Raw genomic sequence first — 21,935 nt, forward strand, 5'->3', positions numbered from 1 at the left:
ACGAATTCTTAATCTAAAGAAGAAGATTGTCTGGAACCATTCACTAGTAAATGCCTGTAAAGTCTAATTGCTCCATTTGCCATCGGTCTAAGAAGTCAAACCCAATAAAGTCCCCATACAAGAACGACTGGTCATCCTGTGGCAAAGTCATTTCTGTTTGAGGCGGTTGCAGGATATGCCCGTCACTTAGAGCTTGGTCTTGAGACATGGTCTGCATTGTGTTAATTTGCTCAGTATCGCTTGTCGACATTGGGTAGAGCTTGTTCTTGGAGAGAACAATCTCAAATGCAGGCAGAGCTCTCTTGATGGCAGGAGTATCGCGGATCTGATCCAGTGCAAGCATGGTGTGCTGAACCGATATGCGAGCCATTGAGCGAATAAGGCTCGACTCTGCAGCGTCTAAAGCCGATTCTATGTGAAGCGCCAAGAGGGCAGTGATAGTGGTGATACTAAGATTCAAGGTCAGAGGAAGGATGAGATCAGTAATTGAGAAAACACATACAAAGTAGTTGGCAGCTTTTGAATCATGTTGTTGATCATGACTCGTTTGACGATGGTGTCGAGCTCAAATATCGCTGATCTAAAGCGTTGCTGCGCCCACTCACGCAACCCGCCATCACTCATTTGCCATCTCCCACGGCGGAGCAAACGGCACATGATGCATTCAAAACGGTAGCTGGTGGTCAGAGCCTCGAGATGATAGATCTCACCCTCTGCAAAAGACGCCATGAGGTGCATCCTCTCGGGAAGTGATGTTCGCCACGCATCGAGTGGCAGTATTCTCTTGTGAATTTCTTCTGCAGATGGATTTGAACTTGTCACGACGGACATGACATTCCCGACTGGGATGGATGTTAGATGATTCGTTTGTTCTCGAGAGGGTTGGGACTTACAGATCTGGGCCAACTCGCATTGAGCGATGAGTGACACCTTTTGGGCCTGGGAGATTGGTGATAAGATACCCGACCATTGCTCAATGTCTTCGGTCTCCCAATCAGCCTCAGTGAGGGGTCTTATTGGCGGTGCGTTTGCGAGTAGTCGCATGTTCTGTGTGTTGATGAAGAAATGGAAGATATCCCTGTTCTACAGCACGTTAGTCAAACGACTAATCGGAGAGGGTCTAAACTCACATGTAAAACCCACCAGATTCGTCGGTACAGCTTCTGAGATCCATCATCACGAAGACAGCTAAGATTGTAAGTATGGTCAAGCCCTGGATGTGTTGGACTTACGCATTTTGTACGCCCATCTTTGAAGCACGACGGACAGAGTTGTGAAACCAGTACTGAAAGTCTCTGTCAGACGGGTGATCCAGGATAATTGCACCAAGAATCATGGAACCCTGCAACATGGAAAGCGGATCGCCTTGGCAATGAAAGTCATGGAAGAGCTTGGCCTTTGAGAAGAAAGATGCCTGTGCGGTTGAGCGATCTGGATAGCCGCAGCCAATCAGGACGTCATGGGTGACATAGAGACTTGCAGCAGCAGCTACAGCATGAAGCAAGAAAATACAACAGCTTCCTGAGCGATAACTCTGGATAAAGTCTGTTCTGTTGAGAATGGGTGCGAAAGGATGCACATAGTCGAAGTATGCTTTGACTATATCGTCCCTATAACAACATTAGGTCATCTCATTGGGAGTGGTGAGATGGACTTACATGAATCGGGGAGGAGGAAGCTCGAATACTTTCTTCTTGGCAAGATACTCGTTGTCAACGTCGTCAAGCTGAGGTGGTGGATTCCAGTGATGTATTTGACTGTTGAAGCTATCGTCTGGTTCATCATTTGACTGATGATCACTTGCATCTGTCTGAGCCGCTGACGTGTCATTGACTGTATCTTGCAGAATGTTAAGGTAGAGTAGATCAGCTTGGGCCTGACCCGGCGGACGACGATCTCTCGAGTGGGGGGTGTCGTTCCGTAACGAACTGCCAGTATGGCTTGCATGGATAGACTCTTCTACGGGATCAGAATGAGAACTATCTGTTGTCTGTCTTGACACATTTGTTGGAAGCTGTTGCTGTCGTGGCTATGAATGTATACAACTATCAGCTTGGCACAGGCCACACGGCAGTGGACTACAGAGCATGTATCACTGAAGTGGTACGAGGGAGGCGATGAGACAGTGACTAACCGACAAGACGGAACCATTGGTATCTGGTATATTTTTCCGCGACCTGGGGACTTCGGCATTACGCCCTTTTCTAAAACACGCATCAGTAACTACACCTCAACACGAAACTTGACTCATCAATGATTTATAAAAACTTACACAGTCCGACGTTTCCGCGCCGACAAAACACACTCATCCGGGCACTCTCTACTAACACAGCTGCCGCAGGGAAGCCCAACAACAGCAGCATTGCACTTGATCTTGCGCGTTCTACACGGCACGCAGGCCTTGCTAATCTTGGGCGTAGACGAGGCCCGAGACGGTAGAGGCATTGGGAGGGGGGAATCAGATAAACGAGAATAAATGCGGTGGATATTTTTTGTTGTCGTGTAAGATGCCGAGATGAATGGCGGTGCGGGGTTTGGCTGGATGTTGAAAGAATGGTGAAATGCCGCGGGGTTTTGGCGGTGTTATAGGAAGACAATGATAATGCCGTGGTCCACTTATAATTACGACAGTGGCGCATGCAGGAATAACGTGCTGTTCCGGAGCACGCCGAGTGGACTCCGAGAAATAGACTGGCCCAGAGTCTGCTTTCTAAGCGTGGCTATAACCCCGCCCAAAACACCGCGGACAATCCCAATCTTGCACGCTGGACCTGTCGCCCCCCTAACCAACAATGGAAAAAGCAAAAGTTAATGTTCGCTCCTTTAAGAGATGGGTGTCACGATGCCATAATCGTACGTCTGTGAGATTGTGTCAGAAACATCACAAACGATTCCAGCAACAATGGCTATCGATCCTCAACCCAGTTCTCCCTCCCTGTCCTCCGAGACCATTGCCAACGACACCATCGGCAATGACAACAATGTCAACGAACCCAGCGTCGAACCAAAGACGCAAGAGCATCAACATACGGTACCACCTCGACTGTCTCGAATCTACAGTCAAGCGCACCATATCAGCCAGTCCTTCATCGATCAGAACTACCCAGGAGAGGGGACAACACAGGCTCCCTATCGCATCAACTTCCTCCCCGACGATTCCCAAAATGCTCAGCTGCTCCCCCGATGGAAGAAGTGGGCATTTGTTCTTCTCCAATCTCTAGCATGTCTCGCAACTACATTTGCTAGTTCAGCATATTCAGGCGGTATCAAGCAAGTCATCCGCGCGTTCGGCATCTCCCAAGAAGTCGCTACACTTGGAATATCCCTCTACGTCCTGGGTTTCACCTTCGGACCTTTGATCTGGGCGCCCTTGTCGGAACTTTACGGGCGGAAGAAGGTCTTCTTCTTCACCTTTATGGTTGCAACGGCGTTCAGCGCTGGGGCGGCCGGAGCAGGTTCCATTGCTTCTTTGCTAGTTCTGCGTTTCTTGACTGGATCTATTGGCTCTGCGCCTCTTTCAAATGCCCCAGCGTTGATTGCGGACATGTTTGACAAGTCGGAGCGAGGTCTGGCTATGTGCATGTTTTCGGGAGCCCCTTTCCTTGGACCAGCAATCGGTATGTTCAAATTCCTTCTGTTGATCCGATAGACAACTAACAGAATCTAGGTCCCATTGCAGGAGGCTTCCTTGGTGAGACTGCGGGTTGGCGTTGGCTCCATGGGCTCATGGCCGCCTTCACTGGCGTCACCTGGATTGCCTGCACCGTCTTCATCCCAGAGACATACGCGCCGTACATCCTGCGCAAGCGCGCCCAGCACATGTCCAAGCTCACAGGAAAAGTGTACATCTCCACTCTCGACGCAGACAAGCCACCAAGTTCGGCTGCCCATCAGCTCAAGAATGCGTTGACCAGACCTTGGCTGCTGCTGTTCAAGGAGCCTATCGTCTTCATCACCTCCATCTATATCTCCATCATCTACGGCACCATGTATATGTGTTTTGCCGCGTTTCCCATCGTGTTTCAACAGGGGCGAGGCTGGAGCCAGGGTATTGGTGGCCTTGCCTTCACTGGTATTGTTATCGGTGTGATTCTGTCTATCATCAGCTTCGCTTTCGAAGACAAGCGCTACGCTCGCGCTGCTCAGAGGAGAGGTGCGCCGATGGAGCCTGAGGATAGACTGCCCCCAGCCATTATGGGTTCTCTTCTCATCCCCATCGGCTTGTTTTGGTTCGCGTGGACAACCTTCGCTAGCATCCATTGGATTGTCCCCATCATCGGTACCGTCTTCTTTGCCTGGGGTCTTGTACTTGTCTTCATGGCGCTGTTGAACTATCTCATTGACTCCTGTAAGTTCCATTTCACACGCCATCCGAGTCTCGCTAACCAAATACAGACGTCATTTTTGCAGCGTCCATCATGGCAGCCAATTCTGCTCTACGATCCCTCTTTGGTGCCGCCTTTCCTCTGTTTACAAGGCAAATGTACGATGGCCTCGGAGTCCAGTGGGCTAGCTCCATCCCAGCCTTCCTCGCCCTGGCCTGTGTCCCCTTTCCCTTCCTCTTCTACAAATACGGACGCCAGATCCGGATGAAGTGCGAGTACGCTGCAGAGGCTGCCAACGTCCTCCAAAAGATGCGGTCTCTTCACGTCACTGTCACAGAAGATGACGCCATGAATGAGGCTGAGGAGATGTGGAGAGCCAGAACACACAACAGCCACGCATCAGCTACTCATAGCCACGGTCATCGTCGATCTCTGAGCTATACTCGCTCTGTTTGATATACTAGACTTTTAGTGTACGATGATGAGAAGAGTGAAAAGTAATCAAATTGAGTCACATGGGGGTTGCTAGGGAGCCAATTCCAGTTTAGACATTTCAAGACATGTCGTTTTTGCCTGTTTTCTTGCTTCTTAGACCCGATAGAAATACAACTGATAGAGACCGTTATATTCGTAGTAATAATTATATTTATTTGTCCTTTCCCATCCACCACAAAGCCCCAGGTTTATATGAGGGGTGAATGATAGGTTCATGAACTAGTGCCTTCGCAGACAAATCACAAGAGATGGGTGAATCGGCATCGCGTCTCTAGTCCGCTTGCTTTGCCATGTTATGGTGAATATCTTACTTAGCTATCCTCAAACTTTGAACATCATTCCTCCATCCTCGATTCCTTGCTGAACCCGTCAAAGGAATCAACCTATGGCCTCGTTGACATAGGCCACGGCAACTCCCTTCTCCGCGGCCTTCTCGATGAAAAGTGACGATGCAAGTTCAAACCGTTTAAGAAATCCCATGCCGTTAGCATCATCACCTCACTCGTTGTCCGACGAGTCACATTAACTCTGTGCTGATAACAAAACTTGGAGATGAAAAAGTGAATGTGGAGTTCACAACGTCGAGATTAATGGAACTACTATCGCCATCATGTGTCTCATGCTCTTCAGTTCGTTCCTGAACCTATCGCATATCCTTGATTCATAATCGCTCTAGTTCGAGCCCCGGTAGCCTTGGCTCACTTATCACATTGAGATGTGACGATGCTCAGGTCTTCCAGAGACCAGGCTCGCGCTTTACCCCGCCGATTGAAAACGCGAAGCCAAGCTTTCAGCTGGAAGTAGCCATATCGCCGTCTGAGCGCTCACATCGTGAGCCCATACTGGCGGTTTAGTGGAGAGTTACCCCTTTCAGTAATCGATTAGATGTACAGGAGAATGATCGCGAGTCATGAGAAACAGCAGAAGAGGCTACGTGGTGTTTACATGAATCATCCGCCGGAGTGCCTTTAATATGTTCCGAAACTCTAAATTCAAGAACAGGTGACGAAGCGTGCATGATTAGCGCTGTTCTTTTGTGCTAATGATAGTATCACGACCTTCCAGTTCTGATCAGCCAGATTGGGCTGGTCTTGCCCTCATTTATAGCGCTCCGGTGTGCACCGGCACAAGAATAGTAAACGCAATTATGAGAACCTGGAGAAGTGCTTCCCCAGATTCTGAAATAAACCTCTGTGCGCAAAGGATCAATAAGCAACGTCACTGTGCGTTAAGACCATCCCAGCAACCGCCAAGTTAGTCTGTTCAAGGCTAGTTGGTTTATAGGTGTTCCTAGGCATAGGCTTCATTGCCTTTAATGTATCTTTGTCGCTTTAAGTCTAGCCTTCTGCTTAAGTGGTTTAGGTAACTTCAAGGGCTGTTTCTATCATCTGCAGGGTCCAACAAAGAATCCTTGGTCGCGGCATGAGTCTACTACAACTACTATTTAGGAAAGATCTCCGGACAAGACTGTCAACAGCGGATACTGAAGGTCTTTTGAATAACTGGGCCATGTGGATTGCTGCTGAAACATAACAAGCAAATGCCTGTAAATGATCTGCTTGCCCAGCTTGCTTAGCACAAGTTCCACATATGGTCCCTAAGAAGCTTTGTGCCAAGAAGGTCTCGAACTTGAATCCTGTTCTTCTGGTTTGCTTGTTTATCAGATCTGTTGGGTGTGCTGTGTCAATGGGTGAGTCGGGCCGACAAGGTTCAGGACTTCGGCAACTATGTAGCCCGAAGTAACGAGGACTAGGTCAGTTACATTCATCCCGACGATCCCGCGTCGTAATTACTTTACATCTCAATGGACTGCCGAGGCTTGGAGATCTCGGTCGGCTGATCTACTCCCCAGTGGTCAAAACGACTGGGACAGGCATACTAACCAGAACCAATAAGGAATCAAGGACTTCCCGCGGCAGGCTCCTAGCGGTGAGTGTCAAGCCTCATCGGAGAAGAAGCCTCATTTCGAAACGCTCTATGCCGGCATCTGCATCTTGATGCGGTCCTACCGTACCCACGAAGCCACGTACCAGTATGCCGCTAGCGCACAGACTCCCGTACAGATTGAGTTCTGATTGAGGCTGTTCACGGACCAACGGATTTCCTCTTCTGCAGAGACAAGAGTCGCAATATTAGAGTTTCAGCATGAGTCAAGCCCAATGCAAGTTGGGTACACGACATATCTGAAATGCATAACTTCCATGCATTAGTTTGACAGCTATAGTCGATTGAAGGCGCCAATCACGTCTCGCGAATTGAGCATACAACAACCTCACCTGACTTGATTATAGAAACCATGGCATGTCTACCCTGGTTGAGAACTGTCATTATCAAATGTCCGTCTTCATATTGCTGTCTTCATTACTGCAAGCTCAAGTAATTTGAATCACTTACTATCGAGAAGCCAGCATGAGGCGGCATTACGGCAAACTCGGTTGCAAATGTGAGTCTTTCGACTTTGCTTTCTTAGAGTGTCTTAAGATGTCAATGTCTTGATGCCTAGATAGGTCGAGGTCGAAGTTGGGGTAAAGGGGAGAGGAATTTAAGGCAAGAAGTGTTTTACAGGCTTGAACTTAAACTTTAACATTCACATAAGCTATGGAAGTAGTAGAGATAAAGGTTAAGATATTTAGATAGTGTTACTATTTAAATCTTTGTTTAAGTTAAATTATAGATATAAGTAAGTAAATAGAAATTATACTGTATGTAAAACCTCTTAGTTATATTATAGCTTTTGTATTAAAAATCAAGTTGTGTTAATACAGCCAATATGTAATAATGACAGCAACTGTTGTTAACCCTTGTCTTCAATGCTGTCTTGTAGGTTATAAATTCTTCAGACAATACCCGAGTTGGCTGTTAGGAGCCCGTAACTAAAAGACCATAAACAGTTAAAGCAGCCATTCCGCCATAATATCGGCAGGCGATGTTTGTTAATTGCCTTGGCAAAGCAAGCTGAAAAGGCATGTTGTATTCAATATCTCATTTTCTGTTGTACCACTGATTCTACCCAGCATACACACGTTTAAAGTTATAATACATAGACAGGTGGAAAAACACCCAACATGTAATAATTATTCAAAAGAAACTCATTATCGGTGTCTGTCACCGTCATCAGCGCAGAAGCATCTATCCTGTTTTTGTTCATCTGCAGTAGCGCATCGGATGACCCTTGGTGCAGTCACCTCAAAAGGTTAGGAATGCGGCGCTCATAAGCAGCTCCAGGGGCTCCGGCTAAACCGGCAAGTGATTAGTGCGCCGTGGGCTACTGACTAGCGACTTACGGGCCGCAGCCGCTGGGTATGAGTTTCCCCTCCCCTGTATTTCCAACAGGGTTACATGGCTTTTCTGATGTTATGATGGGCAGGGATCTAGGCGAGTCGCGGGTTCGCAAGTCTAGTCTGTCTAGACTTTAGTGGGAAATGCACGTAACTTTGCTCAGTGAGGTCATTTGCTGGCGATCCTTGCTGGCTGGAGATTAAGTCTCAGGTACTGGAGACACCTAAGGGCGGCCGCGTTGCGAAGAACCTTTGAAGAACCTCAGCGGTTACGAGTGGATGCGACAGATTGCAGCTTCCAACGTCTGGGGAAACCCGACTCGTTTGCGAGGATCATTAACAGACTTGGACTTGACGCGCGCGGTGGAGAGCGGAGTTTGGATTCAGTGGCAGCCCGCCCGAGGGGAGTTTCCACCTTAGTTATGCCATTACCAGGTTTATCCTCATGATCCATCTGCTGCTTATGTGCATTATAAGCGGCAACCACCAAAAACAGGGCCTGCCTAACTATACGCTAGAGACACGATGCGCGGAATATTTGTTTCCTCCGCGAACTGGCAGGGTTTGTCCGCAGAATAAGCTTTCGGCTTTGGGTCCTGCTCAGCTGTGAACGGAGCAACACATTTAGCGAGAGGGTCTACGGAGACGTTTCTCTGTTGATGTTTTATTTGAGACAAGTGGGGGAGGCCCTTTTGCAGTCAGCATGACAAATATGACTGTACTGAACTGTCAAAAAGGACTCAGCAAGTGCCAAAATACACTGATGAGAAAGTGAGCGGGTACAGCACCAAGACAGGCTGAAGCGAGAAAATAAACAGTGCGGAGACAGAAGCATGATGAATATCCACTTGAACTGCGAAAACATTGCATTGGAATTCTCAGGCATCCAGTTGAGAAGGATTTCGGTTACTTTTTACAGTGGGTCAACACCGTCGATTGACTACAGCAGCCGCATTTTTCTCGCTAATAATTTCTTGCAGAGACTAAACTAGAGACAAAAGTAATAGGGAGTGCGGCATCGGCGGAGGAAGCCCGGCCCTGAAACAAGCACATCACTCGCATCCAAGCCCGTCTTTAGACTACAGTAGTTTGTCTCACTTACTCTTTTTAGTGTCAGAATTGAAAACTTGACTGTAAGGCTGAGGCGCCGTTTTGACCTTTTACAGTCACGCCTCTGTAACCTTGATAACACGCCGCCACATCTCACGCCCTCCCCTCACCCCTTGTTCCAAAACGTTCGTTCTTGAGATTACGCATGCAGAGGGCACGTTGTTCAAAGCTAAACAGGTGCCGACTATACGCAACCCCGCGTGCTCGTTAAGGCTTCCAATGGGTGTGTGCCACTTGCGTGCATGTACGTACCATGACAGCTGCAAGAACGTAGCACGCTCGTTCAAAGCTTATGGCCCATCTTGGAACCTAGCAATTGTGGCTGCATGTCCTGTCCTGTCCTGTCCGTTTTTTTTTAAAAGGATTCTCTTCTCTCCGCTTTCACGGGACACGGGGATTGTTTGATTTGCTAGGATTTTTCGTCATCGTGGGAGATTTCGCCTGCAAGAAACGCGGGATGCCGCTGACCTTTGAGTGCACGGAGGTGACTGGCAGTCTATTCTATCAGATATAGAATAAAGCCGAAGCACCAGTTTTCTTTTCTTCTTCTCACTTCTTTTGACATATTATACATACTCCATGCCCCATCTCTATCCAGTCTTTTCCAGGATCATCAGGATAACGTTTTCCTTTCTTTTTTGCTGCTCCCACTTTAGACATACACTGCCACCTGCTTACTCGGTCCAAAGATGGCTGGCGACTTTTCTAACAGAGCACCTTGGAAGCGCTCGGCATGTGATCGCTGCCGCGCACAGAAGTTGCGATGTCACCGAGATTCAGGCCACTCAACGGACGCATGTCTTAGATGCCTCAAATCTGGCATTGAATGTGTCACCAGCAAAGCACGGCCAACAGGTCGTCCCCCCTCAAGACAGGTGCAGCCCACCGTTGTAGTTGAGCAAGGTGATACCAGCTCGTCGTCACACACCACAGACTCGTCACCCTCAGCGGGAGGCACAGACATGAGCAACATGATGAACTTTGAGTATGATTTGTCGCTGGACAACATCTTGGACAGCATTGGGATGCAACACTCTGATTTCATCGTCAATGACAATATCCTCGTCGACATCTCCCCCCTGTCGTCGTCCCAATCGACGAGCCAACACAGCGTTGCACAGGCACAGGCACAGACAGTGGACCCCAGCACCATCCAATCGACAGCGTCGTACCAGTTCAACACTCTACCGAGTACCAGTTCCATGGACTCTGCCTTGCCCATGAGGAGCGATCATGTCGAGCTGCTTCTGTCAAGGCTGCATTCCAAGTTGTCTGCTCAGCTCTACTCCATCAGATCGTCCCCATGGGACGTGAAGGGCACCCTGAACCTTTCCTTGGCCCATCAGGGTATTGGCCAAGATTTTGAAAACTGCGAGTCTCATCCTCTGGTCCAAGTATCACAGGCTTGCACTGAGCTCGAGAGGCTCTTATCTGGCCTTCGTACCCCCGCATCTGCTGAGCATACGCCCTCAACATTTTCATACACGCCAGCGGTGCCACCGCGTTTACGCACAACGCAGCTGCTCATTGCACTTTCGTGCTACATACAAATTGTTTCGATCTATGGTATCATATTCTCAAAAGTGTTCGAGTACCTCCTCAGCACCTCCAAGACGTCAGTTGGCTCATATCAATCATCCCCACTGACTCTATACATCGGAGGTCTTCCCATTCCCCCCAATGAAACATTATCCGGAAATCTGCTCGTTCACCTCATCGAGCATCAGCTTCACCAAATTGAACAGCTCATGGGCCTGCCCGAGCATTATAGAGTATCTTCTAGAGCTAAAGACACTAAAGATGGAGAATTGGGGTTATTTGGGAGTCAGCACAGTCAGTCTCTGCTTAATGCCGCGATACAGCTAGGAGAAGATAGAGACGGGAACCATGACGACATAAGATGCGTCCGGGCATTAAAGATAGTGATGCGCCAGATTAAAGATTTTTAGACACCTGTTTATAGAAGTTCTGGGGGTTTGTTCAAAAAGATTGCTATAGATTTTCTAATAGAGTAAAACTTACAAGTCTAGAGACTCAGAGGGCTCACGTGCTTCAACTGGTGAATTGTCTGGTTTTACTGAGTCATCGTGAACAATCATTGTGCCGTGCCCTTTGATCCCGTGGGAGCGTAATCCTGGTTGCCCAGGACATTTGTGGTGGTGGTGAGAGATGACTCGTGGCGTCAGCATTGTGTGGGATTCGTCGGTGATCTCGGAAGAGCTGTTTCAGATTACTGAGGAACAATATGAAGATATTTAGCAGAATAAAGAGTAAATATTCCCTTGAGAATAACAGAGATCGTGTCTAGTGATTGTCATGACATAATATATTTATACCATAGCCTCCTTTGCTGGACCACAATCACATTCACATCGTCACTTCTCCATGTGATCTTCACCTCAGTCTCCATTTTCCGTCAACGGGGAGATTGAATCTCGTTGTATTTTCGCCGAAAATCCGCTCGGAAATTAAGCCGGTTGGCTCCACTTGGCATTCAGGAACATGTGAGACCAACGGGATTAGTAGAGACCAGCGGCCTTCGAGTCTGCTAAACCCGCGGGCATTAGGGAAACCATGCATCGTAACCCCAACAGGGATATGAGCATGTTCCTGTGACAAATGCGATCTGTCATAATACGTCACAACACCCAATTCCCGTAAGCAAAACATGCCGAGCAAGGATGAAACAAAGCCCTCATATCCGTAGAGCATTATCAGATTCACGCTGTGAGTGCGTCGAGAAGGAATCCTTCAACGGCAACAATCCGAGTCGATGGAATCCTTTTGCTGACTCTACCTGCCGTACTTCCATTAGTCTTGGATCTGACTACAGCATCTACTGGCCATACGTGAGCTGCCGCTTATCACCACGCGTGGAGCTGCAACGTATGTCCAAGGCACAGCACAGACTCAGCTTCCCAAAAGGGCCATGACCTGACGCTCAAAGCAAGGCATGGCAACACCTGTTTAGTAACACGACTTGCCTGTTTTATCAGATCTGTCTTTTCTGCCCGCTAGTCCTCGTTAAATCCGCACAATGTAACGCAACCAAACTTTACCGGTTCATACCGGGATATGCGCACGCCCCCCACTCTACAGAGTTTGATTCTGGAAATTCGAGTAATATCACCATTTCCCGTACGGAGTAGTCAGTCGCCAATTGCGCCATACGGACCGAGCCTTCCGATGACGCATATCGGCCGAAAGGACAACAGGGTCGACATCCCACGCTAGATATGTAGGCAAACCAGTTTTGTCTGAGCGGCATTGGGGGACTCAGCACTAAAAGATGACGGCAGCGCTGTACCCGGGTGAATAAATGCCGGCACTGAAAAAGGATCGCGATTTCGGAGGAACTGGCATAGCGACAACTAACGTGTTTGCCAAGGTGTCAGTAGCGGATGATCTGCCGTGCCAAGGTCCAGGTTTATATCGTGACTATCAAGGTGCTGACTTCGCAAGACTTGTGAGATCCCAATATCGATAACGTCGACAGAACATTGAACCACGGGATAATTTCAGGTCCCGGCCTCACGACAAAGATTCGAGGTGATTGACGCTAGGCTAAATGAATTAAGTAACGGCTTTTCGTTTAAGCTTTAAGCTAAAATTCATCTAGATATGTGTGAAGCCATAATTGGCCAGAATGAGAGGCTCTGCGGATTCCGTTAATTCCCGCGTTAAAAAAAAAAAAAAACACTCAAGATTAATGCCATCTCTTTTGCTTGAGTCATCGCACTTGTACCCGTTATTCATGCTATCACTTTCAAACTGACTGACCGGCAGTATTACTTTTACTCCTGTGGCATGCATTCGTAGTTAAAATCTGTGTATTCATGATGATCCATATTACCCTGTACCTGCATTAAGGACCAGCTCCGCGTCGTTGTGAGCAGCAGCACTTAACATGAAGTGGTCTTGCTTGAAACCATACGGTCTTTGCTAAAGAGGCGGAGCAGGAATACGGATTCTAAATCAGATGTACCAAGTAGAACACTGTCGTGATTGAAAGCTGCCTCAATTGTATGATTATCATCGTCATGTTTGCCGCATTCTCGTTTCTAGTACACACTCTCCAAAACGCCTCTTGCGTTCAGGATGGACAGGTGAGCTGGGGTAATATCGCTAATCTTGCTGCATCCAGCAAGTCCCATACATAGCTTGAATTCGTTGATCAGCAAGTCCAGTGCCAAGCCAACACCATTGGAACCATCATACTACAACATCAATTAGTTCATGCATCAAAATTAACAGTTGTGAAACTTACAGCAAGGCCCCAGATGGCGATTCTGCCGACAAAGACAAAGTCAGCACCGAGCGCAACAGCCTTGAAAATATCAGAGCCACGTCGGAAGCCACCGTCGATGGCAATGCGCGTCTTGCCCTTAGCAATAGGTGCGATCTCGCGGAGGATGTCGATTGTCGCTGGGGTAGTATCTAACTGTCGACCTCCATGGTTTGAGATGATGATACCATCAACGCCCTGCTCTATGGCAATCTGGGCGTCTAGGGGAGATGTAACTAGACGTGCTGGTCAGTATGAGTCTTTGACATTCACCAACACTGTGTACCCACCTCCCTTGACCCAAATCTCAAGGTTAGTCTGGCTTTTCATCCATGCAATCTTTTCTTCCCAAGTCGCACTGGTATCTGGAGCATGTTAGTGAGCACAATCACGCGTCCAAAAGTATCCACATACCAAAGGAGAGGTCAGGAATACCGCCACCCAATCCACCAGAGCCTGACTGGGTCTGAGCGCTCAAGTTAGGAAAGCTAAATCCTGGAGGGACACTAAAACCATTTCGCAGATCATCCAATCTCCTGCCAAACATGGGAGCATCCACTGTCAATACAACAGCTTTATACCCGGCAGCTGGAATAAGTTCATTAATAAGGTTCTTAGAGAGCTGCAAGTACGAAAACTAACCTTTGGCACGGTTGAGCAAGTTGGTGGTGATCTGCCGATTCTTGAACGGGCTAACCTGAATAGCATAGGGCGTCGATCCATCCGAACTCTGTCCAGATACATCCTCGAGGGTATCGTTAGACAGAGCTGACAGAATCATGGGTACGTGGCGCGCAGCACAAGCTTTCGAAGTTCCAACCTCTCCATCAGCATGCGCAAGACGATGCATCGCCGACGGAGAGACACCGAGAGGCAACGCTGCCTTGGTGCCCCAGAGGGTAGTAGTCATATCAATGTTTGAAACATTACGGAGTACGCGAGGACGAAGCAAGTACCGGTCAAACGCAGCCTCATTACTCGCCAGACTAAGTCCGCGTAAGTGTTTCAGGAGCCGAAAGCTTGACAAGCGTTTGAGTGCAACTTACGTGATTTTATCCATGGCTCCGCCGTTGTAGTAGTCTGCAAGCATTAGCTGACGAAGCCGAGATCGGAGGGCCAGGTTGGTGCGCACCTCTGTACATCTGAGACATCTTGTCCGATGCGGCCTGCTTGAGGTCCTGGATCGAGAAGATTTGCGGCTTGGAGGATGTGGCGTCAGACATCTTGGCGGGTTGGATGGGCAGACTGGTACGAGACATGAATCACGGTGTTTGGTCAGTGAATTATTCAAGTAGAATACAACTCGCTGTAATAGGTACTATCCAGGTTTATATGAGAGGTTTTATGAGTGCAAAATCTTAATGCACTCAACAGGTGAACATCTGGTGAATACATCGTATGTTTAAGTCGGTTGCATCGCCGCAAATCTTCCGAAATTCAATCATGATATACAGAGTCTCTCCGACGGAGACCGGCTCAACAGATTGGCTTCCGGGACCGTTTTAACCTCCGAAGACAACCTGCTCATGTCAGGTCATGCAATGTCGGACGTCCGATCTCACCCTGAGCCCGGATAAGTCGGGAGACTTCCGTAAGCTAATGCACAAGTCACGACACTAGTCGGAAAGTTATTTTTATCTTTTACATCTAATCAATCAAAGCAGATCTTTCCTCAGAAGAGATATTTTCTTACGGTGCTGACTCTCATGGCGAAGAAGCCTGAAGCATCCCGGCGACGGGTCCCGAACTAAGATGGCCAAGTGCTGACATGTCGATCATGATGTCGTCTGACAGCAATTTCGTATCGCTTTGGTAATGGTATTATGTCATTTTAGATGTCGTTAGTTCAGGATAGATAGACATATTATTCACAAGTAGGCAGTGCGTAATATCCACAATTCGCAACGTGACAAAAGATCGACGAGATCCAATAGATAACAGTCATAAGTAATAATTTATTCATCCGAAAGACTGACATAACATTAAACTCAATAGCCCCATTGTGTCAACCAAGTGTCAAACCAGGCTGATGATACAGGCTCCATGCAAGCCAAGATAGAACTCTGTGCCAACGTGTTTCCCTTAGACCATTCAAGACCCCGAGATCCTTCTTCTCCAGAGGCTAGCATCTCAAAGAAGGCCAACAACTTGAGACCACTTTGAGCCCTCCTCGCGGTCTTGGATGGCCCTTCACTGACCTCCTTCACGATGGTCTTCTCTGCACCTCGCAGACGGCCGATCCACTCATGAAGAGGAATAATCTCAAACTTGTCTGAGAATGAAACCTCAAGATGAGCCTTGAGACCAGGTAGAGCATCTATCCAGCTGGATGTTCGAGGGTTCAGTAGATTGTAGTAATTCTCTTGCCCAACAACGGCATTCACGGGGACCACGAGCTGTCCGATGACTTCTGTTAGGAGATCAATGGGGATCCAGCCTAAGATACTTGCCGTTCCGAGATCTAGTGGTAGAGCTCGCAGATGGACGGAGGCATCGATGATCTAAAAGGGGCTGTTAGCTAGGGATTAACCAAGGCAGAATAGGTAAAAGCTCACAGCGGGAACCCAATCACGTCGAGTCCAAATGCTACCCTCGCCAAGAGTCTTGACCGGACCAGCAACTTGGCCAACTCGTAGAACTGAAAGACTCAAGACACCAGATCTCGCAGCCTTACTGAGCAAGTGCTCAGCTACAAGCTTAGACGAACCATATCCGTTGATCGGTGCATCAAATCGGGGAATGCTTGCTTCTGGTACGGGGCCCAAGAGGTCAGATGGCCAGTTCATGGCAGCGCTGATGGACGATACAAAGAAGAAGCGGAGCTTATGACGAGCCTCTCGGCAAATGTCTACAAGACTCTGGAGACCGACGAACTGAGGCTCAAAGGAAGAGAGAGGCAGATTGAAGTTAACCTCCCAAGCGTTATCTATAGTCAGCCCAGATTAGCCTCTATTAAATTGTCATATGAGTTGCCGGGCTTACGTATGATAGCCGTGGCTTGATTCTTGATCTCCTGGAGATCATCCTGACTCAAGCCGAGATTGTCCGCTGCAACGTCGTAGCGAACGAACTTGGCCTTGCTTTGCCAGGTTGATGAAAGGCCTTTAGACTTAGTTGAGTCTACTTGACGTTGGAAGGCATCGGCGCTGCGGTTCAAGCACCAAATCTTGGCAACCTTGTCGTTGTTGCAAAGAACATCAAGAAGATACGAACCGATCTCTCCAGTTGTACCTGTGATAACGATGTGCTCCTTCGCTTCGCGAGGTGGCTCGAAAGCCTGAGCGTACTTGGCAAGCATCTCTCGAGTAGCTTCGCTGTGATGTATCTTATCCTGGGGTCCGTGTTCAAGATGGGACCAAACAGAACGAGCGAGCTGAGACACGGTTGGGTTGGTGTAGATAGTACCCGCTTCTACCTCGATAGGCTGATCGAAAGCAGAACTCAGAAGTCCTGCAAGGCGAATGACATGAAGTGAGTCGAAACCTCTGGTGAAGATGTTGTCATCGTCCTTGAGGTCAACCAATCCAGACACGGCTTCAATTGCCTCTCGAATGCCAGAACGGACCACAACTTCGGTTGTTCCGTTGATGTGAACAGAAGGCTTACCATGCGTAGACCTGTCGTAGATAGCGTTGATGTCGGCAGTGAATGCTTTCTCTGTTTCATTGCGAGCGAGGGTACCCTTTGGAGTACGAGGAAATGGAGTCCGAACGATCTTGACAAAGTCACGGTGAATCTGAGCGAACGCTGGAAGAGACTTGTTAACTTCTTCAAATGTTGGCCAGACGTTGTCGATGATGGTGTCGTCTGATTTTTCGAGGCTGGTATCGTCGGGGTACAGAAGAGCAGCTGTTTGGAACCGGCCACGGCCAGTGAGGTAAGCGGCAGCAATCCACGGGTGGCTGATGAGCTTTCCTTCAGCAGCAAGAGGGTTAAACTTTTCACCGTTGGACAGAATGATCAGATCATCACGCCGCATCTCATACTTCCAGAGATTGGGATGTTTTGGGTGTCGTGAGTACAAATCTTTCGTCTCCCAGATATCAAGCTCAGGGAACGTCTTGAAGACAGGTTGGGTAGCAGTAAGCTTAGGGTTTTGCACAAAGACCAGCTCAGACAGATCTTCGGAGTAAGGACGCATCTCAACGCCTGTCCGTGGATGGAAATAGTAGTAAGCCCACTCATCGGGGTGCGTGACCACGGACGCAAGCCATTGGCCCTCCGTCATGCCCATTGTTTGCATTATGGGTACACGCGGGTGAATCAAATCGCCGACGGACTGAGGAATAGGTCCTCCAGCTGACGTGATGAATTTGAGCTTCGACAGCTTCTCAAGCACACGGGGAGACTTGGAGATGTCCTGTAGGACACTGGGTGAGATGAAGGCTGAGTCGAGTGTGATATGGTCAAGCGCGTCTTCGATACCATGCTGCATGATGGGCCCTACGGACGGGAGAACAACAGTCCAGTTGAAAAAGATGGCCGAGTACAGACCAAGACAGATTCCAGCAACCTAAATACACGCATCAGAGCCTGGCTCAGGTACAAGAAGACGAATACTTACGTGGAACAGAGGCATAGCGCACAACTGTCTCGTGCCAGTCCACTCAACACCAGTCGGCCTCTTCCCATTTGTAAGTTCCATGAGGTGGAAGCCATCAACAGTAGCAGCGGTCTCGAGATATACTGGCACCAGTTTAGGAAGGCCGGTAGAGCCGGAGGTGTGAAGCAGTGCAAGAATGTCTGACTTTCCTTCGTTCCAGGACTTTTGGTAGACATAGGGTTTGAGGGGTGTTGGATCCAGGAGCTGGGATAATTCTGGAGCCTCAACGCTTGGGATCTGGAGGTCTTGGAGGAATCCGTGGTGGTCCAGGCCAGATGAAGCGATCCAGAACTCGCAGCCAGACTGTTTGATCAATGACACGTGTCCTTCGACACTGTTTCTTGGTGACGAGAGTAACAGCTAATCAGTTAGAGACTACATAGTTAATGAGATACTTGGGGCCTTACTCTATGTCCCAGCTTCGTGGAAGCAATCATCATGATGAAATATCTCAGGTCATCTGAAGCTCATCAGCAGCTGCCTGCAGTAGGATAGCAAAGCCAACTTACTTTGACCAATGTAGGCAATTGTTTTGGATACCGCTGGCGATCCAAGTTGGGAGTCAAGCCACCCGCACAGTCGGTTAATAGAGTTGGCAAAGATCTTGGTGGTGACTTCATCATATCCTTGCGACGGTTGTCCGTTACGGGGAGTGTAGAAAAGCACGCGATCAGGCTCGTCCCGCGCAATCTCGTCGATTACCACGGGGAGAAGCCTATGACCGTACGCAGGCAAGTGGGAGATTGAACCCATGGCGTTAGCAGAAGGCTTTACAAGAGAGTTGAGAGAGAGTATTGCTTGCTTTGCTATCTTTTGCATAGAGATATCGAACTGAGAATGACAGCTAAGCAGGATATAGTTTCAACACAATACCAATCAAGCCAAAAACGTGCCTTGGGCCTTATCCTACTTGTACAATCCCTTGTTCTACGCGTTGCAGTGTTGCAGTGCTACTGAATGCTGCGTTTCTCGGACCTCGTTTGCAAACCGAGGTTGTTGATCTACACGTTACTTAATGAGCAACCGAACGGAACCTTTTCTCGGCCATATTCCGCGATCTTTCACTAAATTGATTCTGTCGTATTCATGCTTCAAATCAGCACAAGTTGCATCATCACGAAGAGAGATGCGATTGGTCGTCGGAAGCTTTTGCGGAGACCGGACCGGAGCTGACGTGCATGAGGATCCATAAGGAAGTGTCCGATTGCTCCGCTCGGCGGCGTTCGGTAACGGAGCCGGAGTGAAGATCCCAGCCGATCTGACAATACGAAATTTACTTTGAGCCGAGCAAAGGCCTCTCAACCGGATCGCAAATGTTTGCCATATTAAAGACCTCTATTCAATGATATTCTCCTTTGACCAGGATAACACTAGCAGGCTTTCTCTTTCCCATTCTTGTGCTTCATATCCTTCAACAAAAGCTATTCAAAATGGCGGAGCAAGTCTTTCAGAACTTTGAGACCCTTCAGCTTCATGCTGGGTATGACTCCCCTGGATGTTGTCTCGCCTGAATCTAACATTTTGTAGTTACACACCGGATCCTCACACAAGGTCCACTGCTGTTCCCATCTATGCGACATCTGTCAGTCTTGCCCAAACCTGAACTCTGATAGATCCAGCATCTGACTCTCACTTAGAGCTACACTTTCAACGACTCTGCTCATGGCGCGCGCCTTTTTGGTCTCAAGGAGCTCGGCAACATCTACAGTCGTCTCATGAACGTGAGTAACCCGAATAATCCCCAAGTTCATAAACTGACTTATTATCTCAGCCTACTGTTGATGTTTTCGAGAAGCGAATTGCTGCTCTAGAAGGCGGCATTGCCGCTGCTGCCACTTCTTCTGGTCAAGCTGCTCAGTTCCTCACCATCGCCACTCTCGCCAAGGCTGGTGATAACATTGTGGCCAGCTCGCATCTGTACGGTGGCACATACAACCAGCTCAACGTGCTGCTTCCCCGTTTTGGTATCAAGACCAAGTTTGTGCGAAGCGGAAAGCTTGAGGACTATGCTGCTGCTATTGATGACCAAACTCGTGCTATTTATGTCGAGAGCATGAGCAACCCCGATTACGTCGTGCCTGACTTTGAAGGCATCGCCAAGATCGCTCATGAGCACGGTATCCCCCTCGTCGTAAGTTGGTCGTTCCTATCTCGTTGAGTAGAGCTGACTGGACTAAGGTCGACAACACTCTTGGTGCAGGTGGCTATTACATCCGTCCTATTGAGCACGGCGCCGACATCGTTGTCCATTCTGCGACCAAGTGGATTGGCGGCCATGGTACTACCATCGGTGGAGTGATTGTCGACAGCGGCCGCTTCAACTGGAACAAGCACTCAGACCGCTTCCCTGAGATGGTTGAACCATCACCCTCGTATCACGGCCTCAAGTACTGGGAGGCTTTCGGTCCTGCTACCTTCATCACTCGAATCCGCGTTGAGATGCTTCGCGACATTGGCGCGTGTCTCAGCCCTTTCTCCGCACAGCAACTCCTTCTCGGTATCGAGACTCTCGGTCTTCGAGCTGAGCGTCATGCGCAAAACACAGAAAAGTTGTCAAAGTACTTTGAATCTAGTCCCAATGTGAGCTGGGTCCTCTGGCCAGGTTCTGAATCTCATCCGACATACTCCCAGGCCAAGAAGTATCTCACACGAGGATTTGGCGCTATGCTGAGTATCGGAGTCAAGGGAGATGCTTCAGCTGGAAGCAAGGTCGTGGATGGTCTCAAGCTCGTATCTAACCTTGCCAACGTGGGTGATGCTAAGAGTCTTGCTATTCACCCTTGGTCGACCACACATGAACAGTTGTCTGAGGATGAGAGGCTCGCTTCTGGTGTGACGGAGGATATGATTCGTATCTCTGTTGGAATTGAGCATGTTGATGATATCATTGCCGATTTTGAGCAGTCTTTCCAGAAGGCTTATGGGTCTTAGTGTCGTGGTAGCCTTGGTGGACTTTGCAGTCAGATAGATAGAAAGGTGGCAGAAAGGGTTGCTATATATTTACACGTTTCAATGCTATTACATGTCGTCGGGGCCATTCGTATCTACGATTACAAACTGTTCGATTCACATGATGTCACCAGTGTGTCGCGAAATTGATAGATACCCAGTCAGACTGTGTTTGGTACTATCTTCTTCCAGATAAACATTGACAATAATGAGTCAGACTCTAGATGGCATGATACGAGATTACGCACAATCGGAGATAGCCTTCGGAGGGAAAGGGCATTGCATATTGACGTTATCTATATGAAGCACCGACAATCGACGTCTTTACTAAAGCATATACTTACGAGCTGGCTGTCTGAAGGTCTAATAGATAAATGGCTGCCTCGCATTTAATTCGCCTATAGCTCTAGCTGCCCATTTCTTTTATCATGATACAAGATGCCCAATATGTGAGCCTCCAGAGTTCTGTCATCTTCACCTTGAGGTCTCTTCTGTTGTTCGATACACCTTTCAAGCGGTATGTTTAGTGATCTCTCGGGCCTTTACACATCCATGAGAAACGAATCGAGTCATATCAAACGACAACATAACAGATGCCTTGGACAGCTCACGAAAAAGCCTGGTAGCCAACGGCAGTGTCCATTACTAGAAGATCGTCAAGTACCGGTAATGCATACCGGACAGCTACATGCATGATCACGATCTACGGCATTGGGGCTTTGGCTGGATACGTCCGAGAACCGAAGATGAACTGCGTACGGTATGACCGGAGCTCCACTATGAAGTTCCGCCGAGGACCGAAGACACCGACCTATGACCAATCGGAGAAAGACTTTGCGACTCTCCACCGCCAGCTAGTTAGACGCCAACCCACTGAAGCATAAGCTTCC

General features: G+C 48.5%; 6 protein-coding genes across 6 annotated transcripts; 3 read left to right on the forward strand and 3 right to left on the reverse strand.

Moving 5' to 3' along the window:
• Positions 1-43: 43 nt before the first annotated feature.
• FPRO_03884 (uncharacterized protein) lies at positions 44-2,445 on the reverse strand (the record flags this gene model as incomplete). Its single annotated transcript, XM_031224018.1, has 8 exons — positions 44-449; positions 503-842; positions 894-1,083; positions 1,131-1,188; positions 1,233-1,610; positions 1,659-2,029; positions 2,135-2,204; positions 2,273-2,445. 8 exons carry the CDS (start codon positions 2,443-2,445, stop codon positions 44-46), a joined length of 1,986 nt encoding a protein of 661 aa, XP_031089318.1.
• Positions 2,446-2,902: 457 nt separating this feature from the next.
• FPRO_03883 (putative mfs-multidrug-resistance transporter) lies at positions 2,903-4,781 on the forward strand (the record flags this gene model as incomplete). The annotated part of the gene is made up of 3 exons (XM_031224019.1): positions 2,903-3,617; positions 3,668-4,348; positions 4,396-4,781. 3 exons carry the CDS (start codon positions 2,903-2,905, stop codon positions 4,779-4,781), a joined length of 1,782 nt encoding a protein of 593 aa, XP_031089319.1.
• A 5,116-nt stretch (positions 4,782-9,897) lies between these two features.
• FPRO_03882 (uncharacterized protein) lies at positions 9,898-11,157 on the forward strand (the record flags this gene model as incomplete). Its single annotated transcript, XM_031224020.1, has 1 exon — positions 9,898-11,157. One exon carries the CDS (start codon positions 9,898-9,900, stop codon positions 11,155-11,157), a length of 1,260 nt encoding a protein of 419 aa, XP_031089320.1.
• A 2,112-nt stretch (positions 11,158-13,269) lies between these two features.
• On the reverse strand, positions 13,270-14,716 carry FPRO_03881 (putative L-lactate dehydrogenase (cytochrome); the record flags this gene model as incomplete). Its single annotated transcript, XM_031224021.1, has 7 exons — positions 13,270-13,425; positions 13,476-13,729; positions 13,784-13,858; positions 13,908-14,081; positions 14,136-14,479; positions 14,540-14,573; positions 14,626-14,716. 7 exons carry the CDS (start codon positions 14,714-14,716, stop codon positions 13,270-13,272), a joined length of 1,128 nt encoding a protein of 375 aa, XP_031089321.1.
• Positions 14,717-15,481: 765 nt separating this feature from the next.
• FPRO_03880 (uncharacterized protein) lies at positions 15,482-18,849 on the reverse strand (the record flags this gene model as incomplete). The annotated part of the gene is made up of 6 exons (XM_031224022.1): positions 15,482-15,994; positions 16,049-16,419; positions 16,476-18,006; positions 18,058-18,456; positions 18,504-18,556; positions 18,606-18,849. 6 exons carry the CDS (start codon positions 18,847-18,849, stop codon positions 15,482-15,484), a joined length of 3,111 nt encoding a protein of 1,036 aa, XP_031089322.1.
• Positions 18,850-19,526: 677 nt separating this feature from the next.
• FPRO_03879 (putative O-acetylhomoserine (thiol)-lyase) lies at positions 19,527-21,027 on the forward strand (the record flags this gene model as incomplete). Its single annotated transcript, XM_031224023.1, has 5 exons — positions 19,527-19,576; positions 19,624-19,678; positions 19,734-19,817; positions 19,868-20,227; positions 20,275-21,027. The coding sequence occupies 5 exons, from the start codon at positions 19,527-19,529 to the stop codon at positions 21,025-21,027; spliced, it is 1,302 nt and encodes a 433-aa protein (XP_031089323.1).
• Positions 21,028-21,935: the final 908 nt, after the last annotated feature.

The sequence above is a fragment of the Fusarium proliferatum genome (genome assembly GCF_900067095.1).
Source record: "Fusarium proliferatum ET1 genome assembly, contig: FPRO_scaffold014, whole genome shotgun sequence".
NCBI lineage: Eukaryota > Fungi > Ascomycota > Sordariomycetes > Hypocreales > Nectriaceae > Fusarium > Fusarium proliferatum.